Below are 19,477 nucleotides of genomic sequence, written 5' to 3'. Positions count from 1 at the left end.
TCACAAAATCCTCCCAGTAGATCAGACTGATCTGATCAGAACTCCTGGTTCTGGTTCTGGAATAAGAAGATCAAGGAAGCAATATTTGATGCAGGTGAAGTTGACATGTTTTCAGACAAATATCTGCGGTCTCTGTTTTGAGGAAGGAACTGTTGTGAGCAAATCAGATGGGCGTATTACAAAAATTTCTGATGTTCGTTTGTAACTGTTTCTAGAAAAAAACAAGATGATCATTTTCAGGGGTTATGGAAATCCTCCAAGCGTTGAGTCTCCTCCAGGCGACCGTCCAGGTGGACGGCATGAAACCGACCGCAGTTCCTCTCATCAGTCTGATATTCTACATCACAGAGCGGATAGGAATGGAGAAGATCAGGAAGCAATGTTTGATGGGCAAAATAAGGTAGCATCTGATGGTTGTCATGGAACTACTTTCATTAATTGTAGCTTTGGAAGTTTTCACCTTCTGCTAAAGCTAATTTTAGCTTAGCAGCTTTAGCATTTACATTTCAACCAGAGAGTTATTTAGAAATACCTGTACAAAAATCAAGATGAAAACCTAGAAAAGTTTTTAGGTTTCAATCTTTCAACAAATTGACAAATCAAAACAGCAGCTGACCAACCAGAGAGGCCCGTTCCACTCGGCGCCCACATTAGAAATGAATCACATTCAAAGTTTAGCAACGCTAACAATCAATGCTAGCAAGGCTGCTGCTCCACCTCCTGACTCGCCACCAGGGGGCGTGTCTGACTGGTGTATGGTTTTATACCAGAATGAGTTTCGCCGGATCGCTGGAACCAATAGGAAAATCCAACTGCAGTACCAACGTCCAACCCAATGAGGGCAGCACTGAGACCTTTTTAGGTTAAATATTACAGAATTAAACATGAAAATGTCATAATTGGAACAGAAACATTAAGTTACAACCATTAGGGACCAATTTAGACATTGAATCTGTAAAAACAGGTTTAAGTTTCGTTACTCTGTTGAGTTCTGGCAGATTAATTCAAACTAAATGATCCGGTTAGTCAGTTCTGGGACTCTTCTCCTCTGACTCGTGTTAACTGACCCGATCTGACTCCGAGCCGTCCCGTCAGAATCCTTCCCTTCATCACATGATGAACTTGTGAGGCTCACATTTCTCTGAATCCCTCCTGCTGTGCGGCTGCACGGCGCGTCAGCGATCAGCTGCAGGAATGACTGATGTCGCCGTGGATTCAGCGTTGATGCTGCAGGCTCTGCCTTCTCCATATTAGGATGTTTGAGGTGAAGGAATGTGAGCGAGCGCCAGAGCTGCTAACCTCTGATCTGTGCTGTTTGCCTGCAGGAGCGCGAGTCTCCTCCAGGCGCTGGACGAAGGCTACGAACTGGACCTGATCTACATCACAGAGCGGATCATCTCCGTGTCGTTCCCCAGCAGCGTGGAGGAGCAGAGCTACGCCGCCAACCTGAGGGAGGTGGCCTCCATGCTGCGCTCCAAACACGGACACAGCTACCTGGTACCAGAACTCACTCGTGCTTCAGCTTCACGTCCAGCTGCCATCATCAACAGTTCCTGTCCAAACTCGACCAGTGGAAACATTTTCTGAGACTCAGCTAATGCTAAAGTCCAGAAAACTACCCGTTTACGTTTGTGATGGTAGAAAAGAAAAGGCTTTTTCCAAGCAGCAGTTAGCCTGAAGGTAGCATCTGATGGTTGTCATGGAGATCCATGCTACTAGTTCATTAATTGTAGCTTTGGAGATGTTTTCACCTTCTGCTAATTAAAGAGCTAATTTTTAGCTTAACGCTTTAGCATTTACATTACCAACCAAGAGAGTTATTTAGAGAAATACCTGTAAAAATTAAATTTCTCGATCGTTTTGAAGGAATAGTCAAGTTTTCCTTGTTACACACGGTAGCACTTTAGCATTAGCTTCACCTGCTCCTGTTCATGTAGCGCTTTAGCATTAGCTTCTCCTGTTCATGTAGCGCTTTAGCATTAGCTTCTCCCGCTCCTGTTCATGTAGCGCTTTAGCATTAGCTTCTCCTGCTCTTGTAGCGCTTTAGCATTAGCTTCTGCTGCTCCTGTTCATGTAGCGCTTTAGCATTAGCTTCTCCTGCTCTTGTTCATGTAGCGCTTTAGCATTAGCTTCTCCCGCTCCTGTTCATGTAGCGCTTTAGCATTAGCTTCTCCTGCTCTTGTTCATGTAGCGCTTTAGCTTTATCTTCCACTAAACTAAGCAGCTGCTTTTGGTTTTGTAAGGATTTTAACACAACTAGGATATAAAAAAAATGAATTTAATTAAATGAATTTCTCTCTCTAATGCATCAAAACGCCTCTATTAATATTTTCTTTGTTTATTTTCAGCTCTTCAACCTCAGTGAGAAACGTTATGACATCAGTCAGCTCAATCCGAAGGTGAGTTTCTGTTCTCCACTCGTCTCTCCCACATCCTGATTGCTCTTCATCTAATCCTCCTCTTCCTCTTCCTCCCTCCCAGGTGTTGGACTTCGGCTGGCCTGACCACCACGCTCCGGCTCTGGATAAGATCTGCAGCATCTGTAAGGCCATGGACACGTGGCTGAGCGCGGACAGCCACAACGTGGTGGTGATCCACAACAAGGTGAGGCTGGGCAGGGTGCAGTTCCCTCTGCAGACAGCAGGCGGTGCTGTGGGCTGCTCTCTGGGGCCCGTCCTGGTGGAACAGGGCGGGGTGTTTGTTTGGGTCAGGTTCCACTCGCAGGCTTAGGAAAACACAGTCAGAACCGTCATCATGGCTGCTCAAATTTATTTACTCTTTCGTCCTCAACAGTGCCATAAAATCTCAACTTGACCAATATTTCCCTGTTGTTGCTTCACGTTAAACTTTTGTGGCGAGCCACACTCATCTGGTGCCAATAAAACGACATCCAAGAGCAATTACTGAACTGATGCCCCAAAAACTCCCAAAATCTGGATGCTTTCCTGTCAGACGCGCCGCGCTGCTCGTTTTCAGGCTTCCTTCAGCGCGTTCCCACTGGGAGGTTGCCATGACGACTGCAGCTTTTCTTCTTATTATTAGTTTGCTCTAAAAGTTGGGAAATGTAGCTGAGAGGAACCGGGCCATGTTGGGTTTCAGCAGATCAACAAATCATTTCCACTGGCTCGGTGCGGTTCGAGCAGCTGCAGTTTATAAGGCAGAAATGTTTTGAGTCGCCGCGATCTGCTGCAGAGGAACCAGAGGAAAGTCAGTCCAGCTGGAAACAAGAGGAAGCAGCAGCTTCACTTCAAAACACTTCACTCTGTCATAACATCTGACCATCGTCTGTTTTCAGGTTTCAGGGTCAGAAACTTCTTGACTGAAAAAGTCCTGATCCATTCAGCCCAGTTGGTTCCAGTTAGATGTTTCTAACTGGTCAACTGGGTCGGTTCTTGTCTGGGAACCTCATGAAGTTTGCTGTTATTGGTCTGACCCGGGATGGAGATGAGTCCGGTCCACCGGTGTGGTCAGACCCGCCTGGAACAGTACCGGGTCCAGACCTGGACCGGGCTTCTGCAGGTCTGGGGTCCCTCTGGATGACGCTCTCCTTACTGATTCCTCTCTGGTCTGTTTCAGGGGAACCGGGGCAGAACCGGCGTGGTGGTGGCAGCCTACATGCACTACAGCAACATATCTGCCAGGTGGGTCCGGAGTCTCCGATCAGGCGCCGTGTTGATGATCGGACCATGAGGAGCCAAACATGTGATGCTTTCAGTTCACACATCTTCCTGAGGAGCAGCAAACTCCAAGTTATCAAAAACAAGGAGATACGCTCCGTATAATTATGAGCAGAAAGCAGCAAGTTAGCTAAAACCGTCTCTGCGTCATAAGACTCGGATTATGCCAGATAGTCTCTGCTATTTTTTTCCTGGGTTTGTTTTTAGGATCAAACGGTAACAATCAGACGATCACATGATGCTTTCAGATCGGCTCCCTTCACAAGCTTCAGTTTCTGCCTTAATCTGATTATCCTGGCAGCTTTTCTGAGGCTGACAGTGAGCAACCTGAGAGCCTTTATTAGCAGCAAGCTGCCTGAATGTGATGAATCTGATGGATTATGGGTAAATCAGATTTACAAATCCAAGCTGGTAACGGTTGCTACGTTGATCATGAAGGTGGTGGTGGTTTGGGTAAACGGCTCTGCTGGTTGTAGACATGCTAACCTCGCCTCTGTCTGCTGCAGCGCTGACCAGGCTCTGGACCGCTTCGCCATGAAGCGCTTCTACGAAGACAAAGTTCTTCCTGTGGGCCAGCCGTCTCAGAAAAGGTCAGTGACCCAGTGACCATGTGATCTTGTTTGTTTAGACGTCCAACATGTAACCAGGATTAGAAGCAATGACTATAGATCAGCTGTGATCTGTGGTCCCGGTTCTCTGATCCTTCAGGTATGTGGAGTACTTCAGCGGCTTACTCTCCGGCCAGATCAAGATCAACAACAAACCGCTGTTCCTTCATCACGTCATCATGCACGGCATCCCAGACTTCGAGTCCAAAGGAGGTCGGTGTCCGTTGGGCTCTCCACCTCCGTCTGACGCCTCCAGCCGTTTTCTAACAGCTGTTTCTGCCGCAGGTTGCCGTCCCTTCCTGAAAATCTACCAGGCCATGCAGCCCGTCTACACATCTGGGATCTAGTAAGTCCAAACAGACACTCAAACAATTTACAAGTTTCCAGGGATGGAGAACTCGTAAGGGCCGGATAATAAAGCCCCTGATTTTCCTTTATTGCCTAGTAGTATCCCCTCCTCTCTTGTATAGGATATTAATCTGTGACTAGAGAGCCAATGAAAGAGCCGGTCAGGCATCTGTGTGGACGCCCTCAAGGTTGTTCCTAGATGAGGACCCTTCAGGGTTCCAACAGTCAGAGGGGAAACACACCTTCCTGTCAATTGAGGGGACGATTCAGCTCTTCTTCTATGGTCTCCTTGGTCATTTTACATCCAACATGCCTTTAACCTTGTTAGGTTAGAAAACCTTCCAGACCTTCCTGCACCATGTGGTCACTCCTGAAGAACAAACCGGCTCCTATCCACCGGGCAGTGGGATGGCGTTGGCTGTTTCCACCACTGATGATGTCATCATCTGACATTTTGTCTCTTCTTCCTGCAGCAACGTTCAAGGCGACAGCCAGACCAGCATCTGCATCACCATTGAGCCTGGTCTTCTTCTGAAAGGAGACATCCTGGTAAGAACCGAGCCACAGAGCAGGTGGTTACTGGGTTCCAACTGGTTCCAGTAAATGTCCAGAAACCTCCCAGGAACTTTCCTTTGGGAATCCATGGGAAAGTTTGGACCTAAACCAAGAAATGTTTAGTCATGGGAAGCCATACATGTGACGTTTAATGAATAATCACATGTAAAATATCAGTTTCAAGCCCAGATGTTCACATCTGTGTGTCCTCATTATGCATCAAATATATTTAGCCGGTAATTTCTTTAAACTTCTTTAAACCTTTCTGTTGTCCACAAGCTCAGATGTGCAGCTCAACAGTCAGCTAGCAAGCTAAACATTTAGTGTGAAGCTGTAGCGTTTAATAATGAATGAATGAATAACATGGTGAACATATGAATCCCCTCTTTATTCACTTATAATAATCTAAATAATCCAAACTGCTGCTCATGTTTCCTGCAGTGCATGTTTCCGGGCCACCAGTTTAACATCGTTTGTTTATTTTGGGGTTTTTTAATGTTCACCTTTAAGACTTTAGCTGGTGCTTTGGTATTGTTAAAGGTGTCGTCCAATAACATAATTACCTCGTGATATTTTCACATTTTTAACTCAGAAACACGGTGGGCTGCTGGATCCCTGCCCCAGCATCCGCACCGCCGGGCTCAGGGAAACCCTGCTGCTGTTCATACTTCACTCTGTAACTTTACAATAGAACCCCATAAAAACCTCTTCCTGACCAGAAACAGTTTCAAGTTCCATATTTTCCTCAGTAATGATCATTTTAGATCCCGTAAAAAAGCGGCCTGCCCAGCGGGCAGTGAGTCCGGGTTCTGGACGGCATCGTATGAACGCTCTGCAGAGGTTTATGGGGATTATTGACAGAAGCAGTAAAACGAGGGGAACGACTGCCGGACTGGATCCTGCAGGCCTGTTTATAGAACCTCATTAGCACAAAATGTGTTTCTGGAAACCGCGATGCAGCGGCGGACTGTTAACTCTGAGATCCGGTTCTTGGGGAGGACCGGCCCGGCAGGCGTGTTGTTGGGTTTATTTCCATCCTGTCGCTGAAACCATAAAGTTCTCCAGGAGCCGAGTCCTCCGGGTCCATCAGAACAACCTCTGCGGTTCTGCTCCTGGCCACAGACCCAAACCCGTATCTCCTCCGTGTTTCAGGAGACGAATGGATTCTATTGGATCAATGATCAGACTGAGCTTCTTGTTGCTGTGATTCCAGGAACGGAGATGATGTCATTGTGGGCCGGGGGGCCCGGACCCAAAGGGGGCCCCGGACCCGAAGGGGGCCCCCGACCCAGAGGGCCCGGGATTCTCTGATTCATCTTTAGGATTGAAACATTGATCCTGATTCATTTTAAGGATGTAGATCTGAATCAATTTCTTTAATTTCTTATTTCTAACGAACAACAAAAAGGAAAATAGTTCCTGGTTTTCCATCCGGTAGAAAGTTAAATAAATGCATCAAATCAACTGATCTTAGCATTTATCTGATTTTTACTGAACTCAGTTTGGTCACTGATGCGTTTAATGAGCAAGAAAAAAATCTGATTTGTGAATATTTGAGCTGCTGCTGGTCATCCAGAGGAATGGCTGATTCTAAAACTGAATCCAGAAAAAGAATCGTTCGACGTTGTGACTGAATCATTCCTGAAAGTGAACACAGATCCAGATCTTGTGTTTACAGTGGAAACAGGAAGAAGCTGCTTCTGGTTCGGAGCTGTTAGGAAATAATAACAGAAACATCACAGCATGTTCCCTCAGGTTTGGAAAAAATTCATTTGTTCATATTTTTGTTTTTTGGTTTCTTCTGGAGAGAAATGTGAACATTTGGTGGTTTTAAATCGAGCAGTTTTGTCTTTATTAAAGGTTTTCTAAAAGCTGCTTCTTCCACCAGAGAAAGTTTTGCTTGTTGAGTTTGAGGTTTGACTCGGGGTTCTGGTGGTACTTCTGGACTCAGAACCAACTCACATCGAGGCTCTAATCCTGCATCCAGGGGTGTGCACAGACATTCTGGGGGCCTGGTGTTTGAGTGGGGAAAAGGCCCCCCTGGGGGGGCACATGAACCTGATTCAAACCGTTAGCCACATGCTAACAAGCAACAGTACATTAATGTGATTGATTGTTAATGTAACCCACATTTAAAGTATTGTTCTCAGAAGGCCACTTCCTTTGCCCAGGGGTTAAAGGTCATGTGCTTCAGCACCACATAGCCTCTCTGTGCTCATTCCTGCCAGCAGCTGTTAGAACCCAGACGAGCTCCTGGGTCAGAGGTATCAGGACATGCGGTGCTGTAGCAGTCTGTGAACCATCCAGCGGTCTGACGGTGACCTCTGTCTGCACTGTTTGACCCCCAGCTGAAGTGCTACCACAAGCGCTACCACAGCCCCTGCAGAGACGTGATTTTCCGGGTCCAGTTCCACACCTGCGCCGTCCATGACCTGGGAATCGTGTTCGGGAAGGACGAGCTGGACGAGACGTTTAAAGGTAACGGAGCTTCTCCTCTGGGTTCCACCTGCTTGATGCAAAAATGATTCATACTTTAAAATGCTCCCTTTGTTCAGATGACAGGTTTCCAGAATATGGGAAAGTAGAGTTTATTTTCTCCTTTGGACCAGAGAAAATCCATGGTAAGCATCAGAGAGTCCCAACGTCCGTCTTTAACTCTGAGTCACTGTAAAGTCCAAGCGTCTGATGTAAAGACATTCACGTCTTCTGCTCCGTCTCTTTGTACTTCTGGTCAAGGTATGGACCACCTGGAAAACGGGCCGACCGTCTCGGTTGACTACAACACCCAGGATCCTCTGATTCGCTGGGATTCCTATGAAAACTTCAACCAGCTCTGTGAGGACAACACAGATGGTGAGAACAGGAGTTTTATTATTCAAGAGGAGTAAAGCTCTGCAGACATTGTTCAGGTGGAACAGGTGATTCTATGCCTCGTTCTTACTGAGCGGTACGGGTCGGTACGGGTCGGTACTCTGTTTTATGACTCTCCTCCATGGGCTCAACCAGTTCTTCCCCAGTCCACCAGGTTTGTGTCCAGTGGCAGATCCAGTGTGGTTCTCAGGGTTGGTACCAGCCGGTCCAAGATGGATTTGATTGGCAGCAGACGATATTCACTGATAGAGTCTCGTCATGGATTTCAACCCATGATGAGACTCTAGTAGTTGGTGAGACGGCGAGTTGGAAATGGGTAATTCGATGGTCAAAGCTTGAGGTTTGAATTGTTCAGGATACGATGCCAACTGGACGGGCCAACCTGGAACGAACAAGTAGACTGAGATTTTGTAGAAACTGGTTTGGAGACGCACACCATGACATCATCAGCCCAGTGACCACACACTGGAGACACACCCAACTTGGCTGTAAGAGACATTGACCTCTGAAAATGAGGCCTGGTGAGAAGCTGGACTCTCACTGGGCAGGCAGAGTTAAACCCACAACGCCAAACATCATCCTGGAGCGACAGCAAGTGTGGTTGACACAATGACGTCTTTCTGTCCATCAGTCGGTGGTCAGAAAGACGATGTTGTGGGTGTTGTGTGTAGCTGTAGCTCCGCCCTAACCGAACCGTTGACCTTTGAACCTATAGCTGAAGGAAAGATGCAGAAAGAGTCAGAAAGCTGAACTGTATCAAACCTGTGTTTGGATCCAACTCTGAGGTCTAGTACAAGGACGGAGAGTTTTACTGACTGCCCAACGAGATCCAGTGATTCTGGACCTGGTAGTTTGTCTAAATGGATTTGTGTTTCGTGGACTTGGAGATTCGCCGCGGCGTGCTGCGTCGTCTCAGCTCTTGGGTTTTGTGCAGCCATCCGGTTCCTGTAGGACCAGACTGAGAGCTTGGTCCAGATTGGGTCGGGTTGGTTCTGGTTGGTTCTGGTCCAGTGCAGCAGGTCTTGGTGCTGAGCAGTTGGATGGAGACAGATCCATCCGCTCTAGATGTCACAGTGTGAACACGGTTCTGTGTTTGACAGGACGGTGCCATCATTGGCACAAAGACCTCTGAACCGAAGCTGCTCTTGTTTTCTTGTGGGCCGGACCGGACCGGACCGTCCCACCGGGCTGCTCTGCATCCAAAATACCCTCACATCATAAACTTGTTGTGTTTTATTATCTCCTGAAAATCTCCCCACCCGGGGTGTAAATGATGGTGAAAGGAGACGGTTTTACGGCCCAAATCATCTGCGGTAAAATTATCACAACAGAGAAGCCAACCGGGCCCAGCAGAACCGGGTCTGCAGACATTCCTGGGCCGAGCCACAGGCATGGAGCGAGGTTTCCCCTGAGGCGGCCGCGGTCGCTCGGAGACCAGAGCGCCGCTTTCTGTGCCACCCAAAAAAGGAAGCGACGCCACGCCCTGAGCGGCACCGAGGAGCCGACCCGACCCGACCCGGACCCGCCGCTCAACAAAACACTCAAACAGGAAGTGTGTGTGTTATGGGAGGGGTCAGGCTGCTGTCCTCACATCCCCTCCCCCACCTGTTTTTATTAGGCTCCCAGTTAGTCAAAGGTCAGAGGTCATTTGGCTTCCCTTTATCACAGCTCATAAAGTGTTGCAGCCTGAAATAGATGTTGCTGAAATAGAGCAGGTGAAAGTCTCACCTCATTCTGGGGAGGTGTGTGTGTGTGTGTGTGTGTGCGTGTGCGTGTGTCACATCATCCTGAACTAGTGGGATCAAAACAAGACAAACCTTTTTTAAAAACCAGCAGCCATTTTTATTTGAAGACATTTTATTAATTCTTAAATTCTGTTTAAAAACTGAATTTAATTGATTTTATATTAAACTTTAATTTCTTACAGTTTTCCTGTAAGGTTTGAATTATATGTTTATAAAATGTTCAACATGTGAAACATGATGAGACTCAACTGGCTGCATGATGAAGTGATTTATGTAGCAGAACCGTTTGGATCCACTTCAGACTCATGAACAGAACCAGTTCGACCCGGAGCCGTTCGGCCGGCCCAGAACCATCAACCTGTCTGGTTCTGGGCGTTAGTCAAAAATCATCTGTTTCACACGGTTCTGCTCTAAAACCGAGCTTCTGGAGGTTCTGCTGAAAATTACAATACAGTACAAAGAGATGGTTCATGTGGCAGAGTGGCCTAGTCAAAGTTCAGATCTAAATTTGATTGGTGGAAGACTTGAAAATTGATGTTGGAAAAGTGAATGAATAATGGAGGGAAGTTTCAGCTGCAGTTCGTCGGTCTGAGTTCGTCCTTCCAGATGACTTTCACTGGATTCCTGTCATCAGTGAACACTCAGCGTCTCAGACAGAAACTCTCTGGATACTTTCTGTTTTTCCCTTATTTCTCAGAGTGTGGAGGCAGGTTGTTGTGTTTTTGCGCCTGCTGCTGCTCTGAGGAGCTGCAGGAGTTAACGCAGACTCCCGGTCCCGCGGCGGGTGACGCAGCGGGGCGGCGACTCTGTGCTGCTCCGCTTCAGACTGCTGTCTGCAGCCCGGGGTTCGGCTGTGCTGCTGGTTTCTCTGTGACGCTGCGGGAAGAAAAGCTGGGAGGAAATGTGAGTCGGACCCTCCGGACGCAGCGGAGCCACAGCCTCTGATTCACCAAGTAACATCAGGTTCTGCGTTGTCCTGCTGTCTGGATGTTTGAACTGTGTGAATGTTGATGTTGCTCTGGTGCTTCTGTCCGTTTGTCTCGATGTTTTGATCATTTCTGGGATCTTCCTGGAATGAGAGGAGAAAACCCTCCAGAGGTTTCAATCGGCTGAAGTTTACAGTTTGAGTTTCAGTGTTTTGGAGACACTTGTGAAGCTTCAGATGTTCTCCTGGCTCAGCTGTGGTCGGGTCACCTGAGGTTCTGTTACCAGAGTACTTTGTTAGAGGAGTAACGTCTCCAGGACGAGCTCAGACCTCTAGTGACCTTGATTTCTCTGTAAACAGATTTTCTCCTGCCACAAAGTTGCGGTTTCACCTCTTCCAGTTTTTCCTCGATGTCCTCTTGCATGTTAGCTCCGGGTCGTGGTCGTTTTCCCAGCCGAGCCCGGTCCGTCTGTCCGGTTGACCTCCTGCAGTCCAAACGGCAGAACTGGACTTCAGGAAGTCAAACTGAAACTTTGAGCCCAGAAGGATTCAGATTGGGATTGGAGCGGATTAAAGAAAGACGCTGCCAGGACTTTGTAATGTGAAGCTTGTTTGTGGTTCAAGGATCATTGAAAAGATCTCTAACTTTAAGATCAACTTCATTCATTTTTAGCATTTTGTAGCAATTGATCTGTAAAACAACCAACAAGTTAAACTAGATGTGACTCAGATTTAAGTAACGTCCAGCAAACTAAACAGCTGGATTCCCAACATCAGTCATCAGTTACATTTAAATATTTATTTGATTGGAATACATTTTTAAAAAGTGGATGAAGTTAAAATGAGATGTTGGGTTTTTAAAATATTGTTTCAAAAGGAAAACATGAAAAGAATAACTGGGCTGAAAGCAGAACCCTGAGGAACTCCTGAATGTTGTCAGGATCTGATTCATGGAAACGGCTGGTTGAAAGGCAGAGTCTGAACTGGGTAAAGTGGTTCCCAGGAAAGTAATTTCTCCATGTGAAGACGATGCTGACCCTTTCCCACTGCCGGGTGACCTTCAGTGGTTCGCTGAAGGTCACGTTCCATCATGGAAGAAAACCCAAACCTGACAGTTCGAAACACTTGTTGTGGTTTCCCTGAGGTTTGTTGGGACGGGTTGTCCCCCCAGCGGGTCGTCCCCCCAGCGGGTCGTCCCCCCAGCGGGTCGTCCCCCCAGCGGTTTGTCCCCCCGGCAGGTCGTCCCCCCGGCAGGACGCTGACGTCTCGGCCTTTGTGTAGGACGCTGACGTCTCGGCCTTTGTGTTGGCAACAGGCTGCAGGCTGGTTCCAGGCTTTGGCAGATTATTCTGCTTTGACTCCAAACAGCTCTGGTTGCGTAACGACCCCGATGGAGAACTAAAGGTCCTCTAGTGGAGGCTGCATCGGACACAGAGACAACAAGTGTCCCTGTTTGGCTCATGAAGGGGCCACAGAGGCAAAAGGGCCTCTGCAGGGCGACCGGGGATACGGAGCTTCATTAACAACCAAATGCTTTGTTAAGGACTTCCAGGAGAATTAATGGTTGATCTGCCTGTTTCCTTGTGGTCTGTGAGCTCCAGCGCGGTGCTGGTTATCTGCTGTCCATTATGTGTTGGAATGAATGGGAGGTCTGTTATCGTCTAATGGAAACGGCTTTATTCCAGCTGTTAGCAGTGAGCAGCACAGCTTTATACAGCTGATTCGGCTGAACGAGCCAAACACGACCAAGGATGTTATTAATTATGGGCCTTTATCCATCTGGAAAAAACCAAACATGGACAGAGTTATGAGGAAGGAAAACAAGGTTATAGCAGATGATGCAACCTCTGATATCCGTATGTTTGCTTCCTTCTGCCCAAAGCTGCTGACTTCCTCTAACCGCAAATGATTAAACTAGCAAAAAGAAACCATTAATTACTGGAAAACTTAAACTTCTTTTCTCTTAATGTAATTGTACATGTATGCTGCTATCTTTTCATGAAAATTCCTCCTGACATTTTCAGAAATCGATTTCCTTATCACTATATTTCTAGCTAGCTGCTCATATTTAGAACCACTTTAAAACATTGAGACTAACAAAGTATTGAACAGAAATCATAAAAGTTCCCGCAACTCCCTTTCTTCTTGTTGCTAAGTACTTTCCTTGTGTTTGTTAGCTAGCTAGCTAGCAATCTCAGTTTCCAAAGGAATCTGAAATGTTTGAAGCCAAATTAAGAGCCTGAACCACCAACCTTTGGTTTCCAGTCGTCCTCCCAGCATTCCCAAAAACAACATGAACAGATGACTTCTGTGGTTCTGCTGCCTTATTTATTGTCCTGCGGCCTGTGGGACCTGTTAATGTGGGTCGTTTATCTTCCTGAATCGGCCAACGAGGCCTCAGCTTCTCTATCAACTCATTCTGGTTCCACTGGGAAACTGGCTTCTCTTTGGTTACCGTCTTTCTTTTGATACTCCTGTTCCTCGTCATAACACGATACTCCCCGTTGCACATGGAGCCATGTTTTATTATCATGAAGCACATCCTACATCAGTGGCTGGTCGCATTAGATTTTGGTTTATTGTTTCATCAATAGCCTTTCGAACCAACCTGGGGGAAAAGAACTCACCCAAAACCCAAAAGAACCCAAAAAGGTTAAGATGGAGGTTGAGAACCGATGAACAGAGTCAGAGGATGTTGAGTCGTTTCCTTAGTGGTTCTTGGTGCAGCGCCCCCACAGGTGAGGAGGGGAACAGGTTGCTCAGAGGATGTAGTTGGTTTGACACGGAGCAGTGAGAAAGAAAACCGCAGAACCAAAGTTACAACTTTCCAATTTGTTTCCCAATCAAACCAAAGTCTACCAGACTAACAGGTGTGGAAACACGGCTGGATCTTTGTCTTAATGTGGCCACAAGGTGGGGCTGTTTGGACTCTGGTGTCAATGTGGAGGGTGTTAGCTGTTGCTGCTTTCTTATTTGTGGTTTCTGTAAAACTGCTGACATCATGATTGAAAATCAATGATCTTGTTGGTTCCATTATCTTGTCCTTTATTTTCCAGTCCTAAACACTTTGCACTTCCAGATATCGACTCTCTACGGCTTCTGATGAATATTTGATGAGCTGCAACACAAGTGTTTACTGGGACCAGTGTTTTGGAGAGAAAGGGGTTTTCACTTTGCCAGCTTCACTCAGATATGCTTTATTGTTGCAGACCTTGTGTAAGCATTTCCAAACCCTGTGTGTTACTGTAAGTAAGAACCATTGAGCTCTGGTTTACAGTAAAGGCAACCTCTGTTGGCAAATCAATCGTTCAGCCATTATCTTTGTCCAAATACGGCCACAGACTAAACTTACATACGATTACAGCATCATGCGCCTCTGGGGCGTATTAAATGTAAATACATGTAGAGCTATTCTGGTGCTGCTGTGAGTCGAGAACATTCCCAGAACGAGTTTCATGATTGCTTTTTATTAACGCAGAGCTTCAAACGCAGAGAGACCAACAGGAGCTGCACACATGTGTGTTTGTATATGGACGCCGCAGGAGGAACATGCTATTTCCGTTGTAACGGGGGTATCTGCTGCCACTGGGGTGAGAGGTCAAAGTTCAGAGATGAAGAGGTCAAACAGTTGCACCATATGGCTCACAGAACCTCAAAATATCTGGCACCACCTAAACGCGCCTTAGATTACAGCCGTAAAAAGTTAGAGTTTATCAGCTGCTGTTCTTGTTGAGGATCTGAAAACGATCAGAAATCAACTTCTGGTTCCTCCACAGCAGATCAGCACATGATCCGTCTTTTCACTTGGACGGCTCAGTCAAAGGTTATTTGTAGAGGCTTATGTGGATTCATTTCAGGCAAATGAAACAGCAGCAGACGCATCAACATAAATAGTCGTTTGGACCGCAGACGAAAGTGTAAAGTGACGGATTAGATGTCCTGTAGTACAAGAGGAGATGCTGTTTGTTCGTCACTTCGGTTTCAGGACGGATGACTAAAGTCCTGGAATCGTTCCTTATCTTCCTCATCAGGGAAGAACGGAGGACACTGAGACGGCCGGGGGAAATTTGTTGGTTGTTTTCAGCCTAATTAAAAATATTTTTCATATTGTTATACACTGATACACCCTGATTTGAATTGATGTAAAATATTTTTCATGAGGTTAAAAAATGTTATCCAGCCGTTGGAGTCTTCTGACAAAATGCAATAAAGGAACTGAATGGTTCGTATCTTCAAACAGTTCAGAAAGAATGATTCTTTCATGGCATTAAATGAAAAGTTGGCGTTTCCTCCGCCTGCAGCTGGGTGGAGCTTCCAGCTTCTTTCCATTACAGCCATGTTTTTAACTCCAGCAGGCGAACTGAGCAGCATCCAGGTCCAAAGAGAAGAGGCTCTGAATTATTTAGTGTGTTAGTATAATAAAGGCCTTTCTGCAGTTTTCATCAGAATTGGTGTGTAAAGGCAGGATGTGTGTGTGGATGAGGCTCCATCAAACCCCACTCTGTGGAATTCAGTGGCCCCTTAGCCTCCACCTACACACACCATCACACGCTGTTGTGACAGACCTCCCACATGCCCAAACAGAACAGGGTCAGCCTGCAACACCAGCAGCTCCAGTTCAGACACAAAGTGGCTCCAGAGGGAGGAGGAGCCAGGAGCCGCTCTGCTGATCCGACTTTCCGCCGCAGGGCTTTCCCTCCGTAGTTTGGGGATGAATGGTTGTGTGTCGCTCACACAGGTAGGAGACCTGCTGGCTTGCTGTTGTTTCCCTGGAGCAGGCTGCAGCGCAGCGTGTTGAGGTATTAAATCTGAGTCGACTGAAGGACAGGTGATAAAAAAGGTGCTGAAATTAGAGCAGAGAGCTCAAAGGGCTCGTCTTTCATGAGTAATGTCTAAGTTTATCTGCATGACTGTGAACAGCTTGATATCAGAGTGTTTTTATGAGCTTTACAAATATACAGTGATGACTTGTTCAGACCAGCTGGTCATTCAGGGGACACCTGATGAAAAATGGACAAAGTTGGTCCCATTTGGGTTTGAACTGTGACAGTTGGTGTCACTCAGCAGGTTCTTCCTGTGTGGGTTCTGCCCAGGAAGCCCAGGTTCCACCCAAAGTCCAAAAACATGACTATAGGTCGATCGAGTTGGAATATGCTGGTGCTGTTTTGACCTGGTTGTTGACTGAGTTGGAGCCACAGACCTGGCTGGGTCACCTGAACGGTCAGTGGAGGAGAAAACTGAACCAAACAAAGCTGGTCAACAGTTTGACTCACTAAGCAACATGCAGGTTTTGGTTTAAAGGATCTGGTGCAGGACATCAGCAGCACCTGCTGCCACGGCGCCACCTGGAGGTAGCTTCTTGTCCTTCAGGGTGAGTGGGACCCCAAGGCTCAGCCAGCAGGTTAGAGGTCAGAGGTCATTTAGATCTCTGAATGACCAGGTCAGTTGTTTCTTCTGATGCTCCTTTCCCAGGTTTAGAAACAGCTGCCTGACTTTTCCTCATAGGAAGAGATCCCAGATCTCACCAGATCACCTGGATATCCAGGAGTCAGACAGGAAGGGATGCTTGGGTTTCTTCCTGAGGTGGTTACCATGGCAACATGCCACGTGGATGAGTAAAGATGGATGAATGAATCACATGGTCACTGCTCATTTCTCTGCTGAGGGTCTTGGCCCTCGTTGTGTCTAAAGCTATAATGAGTCTTTTCTTGATCATCTATGCTTCACATCAAGTATCAACACGTTTATATTCTGTGCCCTTCCTTCCCTTGGCAGTCTGCCTCGGTCAGCCCAGGAGGCTCTGCGGTGCCCGGCGTCCGCCCACTGGGCTCTGTAACAGAACCCTTATTCAGAACCGCTGAGATGAAGGTTTCTATAGGCTGCAGAGACACAGGCAGCGTCTTTGTGCAGCTCCTTTCTCAGTTGGACAATCAGGAAAGGATTCATGTCCATGCTTTGATATGAGTTTCTTGGAAAGTTTGGTGGAGGAGGAAAGAACCAGGTATTGCTTTTATCTGAACTCTGACCCATGTATGACGAGCAGAATGTTTTAAGTCTTTAGTCTGACAAGTTGACTGCTTGTTCACCAATGACAGGAAAGAACTGGGCTTTGTTTGGGGTTCTGATTTAACTTTCTAAGTGCCTCTCCTGGTATGTTGAGCTTGTTTTTTAAACACAGGAGAACCCTTCTGGCCTTTCTTTGTCAGAGAGGAAAATTTCCAGTGATGACTAAATCTTTCTGACTGGGACACCCTATATCCTTACAGGTCTTGGCTGGAGCTGCAGGCTGTAAATACTAGAAAAATCTTTGTGTGATTGACCAGTATTAGTCAGATGGCACATATTTATATGGTTAGCTAAAAAAAGGGGGGCAAACCCTGGTGATTTCATATTTTCCACAGCACAATCTGCAGTAAATGTTCATTTCCCGAAGCTGGTAGAAAAGTGGAAATAAGCCAGCAGCGACGTTGGCTGGACAACCTTTCTTCATAGCTGCACACACTTTTCTTCTTAATGTCTTGATTTATTTTTAGTAGTTTGCACAGTTGTATCGGTAGTTGCCGAGTCACTGTGGCTATAGGAATGTGTGGGCAGCTGAATATAAATGGGTTCTGAAGAACAGACACATTGTTGATCAGACTCTAAACAGACTTCGTTCTTTTTGTTTCAGACGTCATTCACACCCAGGGGCCTCTGGACGGGAGTCTCTATGCCAAAGTTCGTAAAAAGGAGTCTGGTGAAGGAACGGTCACATCAAATGGCCTTCCAGCCACAGCCGTTGAACACGCCCTACCTGCTGGTGACCACGCCCTGTCAGTGAGCAGCGATTCAGGAAACTCCACTGCCTCTATCAAAACTGACCGAACGGATGAAGCCACTTCAGCACCTCAAGCTTCCACTGTGATTCAGACGCACGTCAGCGTGGACGAGGTGTTACCTTCAGTCCGTCAACAAGCTCCAGCACAACAACCAATAAGTCCCAAGGAGAAGAAGGAATTAGAGCAACTACTGAGTGGACTGGAGGGGCCCTTGCACAGACAGGCCTACTTGTCCACGCCAACATCTGCTGCCGCTGCAGGAATGCTTCACCTGGTGCCCGCCCAGGTCCATGTAAATGGACACAGTGGTATTGATCGTGAAACGGACATCCTGGATGATGAACTGCCCACCAGTCAAGAGGGCAACAGTGTGGACAGTCTGGGGACGTTTTCCTCCACAGATGGACGAGCTACACCGGCTGATCTTTACTACCAGTCTGAATCACTTACCAACGGCCAGGAACCTGTGCCGTATCTGGAGCGCAACATCCCAGAGAAACCTCTGGAAACCATTCAGCCACATGTTGGCAGATCTGATAAACCTGTTGCTCTGATCCAAAGTGATTTAACCCCATCATTGGAAAATTACATGGCTACCCAGAACGGCAACTTGTTTCGTTCTCGTTCCTTTGGTGCCGAGCCAAAGTCCATGCCACAGGCTCCCACCCGCACCACCAGCAGCAGGGACGCCGTCCAACGTGGTCTCAATGTCTGGCAGCGATTTGGAGTTCCAGAGGAGCCAGTAACTGAAGGAGTCACATTCAGTCCACTCCCGTCTGTGTCAATGTCCACTCACCACAGCCTGCCGCAGTTCCCACACCGCCACAGTGCTTCTCAGGAAGAGATCGAGCAGTCTATCGAAACCCTTAACCTGCTCATGTCAAACCTGGAGCCCAGCCGTTCAGTCGTATCAAAATCCCAAAGTGCTCCACTGAGGGAAATGGTGGTGACCACGCAGCCGTCCTTCTCCCAGAGCCAAACCAGACCGTCCCTCCAGACTGATGCTGCCCTTAACGTTACCGCTCCAGTGCCCAACCTGGCCAGCAGTCTATCGATAGCTCACACATCATCAGGGAAGCCAGGTTCACCAGAGACCTCACCTTTCAAGGGATCTCCAAATTACTCCTCTGCAACCAGTGGTTCATCACAGATCCCTCCCTCTTTAAGCCCCCACCTTCAGCTCAAACCTGTCACCAGATTCCCAACAAGTATCCAGTCCTCAGATGTCTCAGAATCCCGAAGAAGCCCAAGTTCTGCCTCAGCATCATCTCAGCCAAGAGACGGTGAGCCAGAGGAAGTCTTCAATGTAGAAGGTCTGGTGGCCCAGAGAGTTGCAGGTAAGACCGTTTTATCTGTTGTGTTGGAACAGGGCTGTCAAACTCTCAGTCCTCCAGCTGCTGCCCTGCAACCTTTAGATGTTCCTCTGCTGGAGCACCTGAACAGAATAATTACATCATTAAGGTTCTGGAGAACTGATCTAAACCAGGAGGAGGAAATTAAACCGTTTCATTCCAGTGTTTTGTACCTGAGGCTCAGGACAGCGACTGGAGGACTGGAGTTTGAGACCCGTGTGTTAGAAAATAATGTCCTATCTTTGTTTTATTCATTTCTTTGGCCACTAAACATGTACTTACCCAGTAGTGGGTTCTCATCTGCCATCAATCTGAAGAAATTAAACTTGATATCTTCTAGTCTGCAAACATCGTCAATGCCAGAGGTTGGAGAGAATACTAACGATGTTACTATTCAAAGGTATCGGTCAGGAGAAGGGTACAAAATGAGATCTACAGCAGTATATCAACTTTTTAGAGCACAGTGAAGCCATTCATGTTTAGAAACAAAATAGGATGACTGACAGAAAATACATGCATTTCAAAAATTACACAGAAAAAGTGCTGCTGTCCAGCGGTCCACCACCGAAGGGTCAGCA

At 47.0% G+C, this 19,477-nt stretch overlaps 1 protein-coding gene across 7 annotated transcripts in view; it reads left to right on the top strand.

Moving 5' to 3' along the window:
• The first annotated feature begins 259 nt into the window (after positions 1 to 259).
• The window catches only part of tns1b (tensin 1b), a 35,972-nt gene continuing 16,754 nt past the window's right edge, over positions 260 to 19,477 (top strand). For 6 of the 7 annotated variants that reach the window (XM_044131291.1, XM_044131290.1, XM_044131289.1 and 3 more), the window contains exons 1-13: positions 260 to 290; positions 1,326 to 1,497; positions 2,349 to 2,399; positions 2,482 to 2,604; positions 3,577 to 3,641; positions 4,184 to 4,267; positions 4,386 to 4,498; positions 4,571 to 4,631; positions 5,107 to 5,182; positions 7,537 to 7,666; positions 7,744 to 7,809; positions 7,919 to 8,041; positions 17,400 to 18,884. In XM_044131291.1, the coding sequence (XP_043987226.1) occupies positions 1,465 to 1,497; positions 2,349 to 2,399; positions 2,482 to 2,604; positions 3,577 to 3,641; positions 4,184 to 4,267; positions 4,386 to 4,498; positions 4,571 to 4,631; positions 5,107 to 5,182; positions 7,537 to 7,666; positions 7,744 to 7,809; positions 7,919 to 8,041; positions 17,400 to 18,884 (2,410 nt within the window). In that variant the 5' untranslated portion in view covers positions 260 to 290; positions 1,326 to 1,464. The remainder of the gene's footprint in view (positions 291 to 1,325; positions 1,498 to 2,348; positions 2,400 to 2,481; positions 2,605 to 3,576; positions 3,642 to 4,183; positions 4,268 to 4,385; positions 4,499 to 4,570; positions 4,632 to 5,106; positions 5,183 to 7,536; positions 7,667 to 7,743; positions 7,810 to 7,918; positions 8,042 to 17,399; positions 18,885 to 19,477) is intronic. The other variant, XM_044131287.1, reaches the window with a different exon arrangement.

This window comes from Gambusia affinis, linkage group LG11 (assembly GCF_019740435.1).
Source record: "Gambusia affinis linkage group LG11, SWU_Gaff_1.0, whole genome shotgun sequence".
Taxonomy (NCBI): Eukaryota; Metazoa; Chordata; class Actinopteri; order Cyprinodontiformes; family Poeciliidae; genus Gambusia; species Gambusia affinis.
The sequence above is the reverse complement of the archived record's forward strand: the minus strand, read 5'-3'. Positions and strand labels throughout refer to the sequence as shown.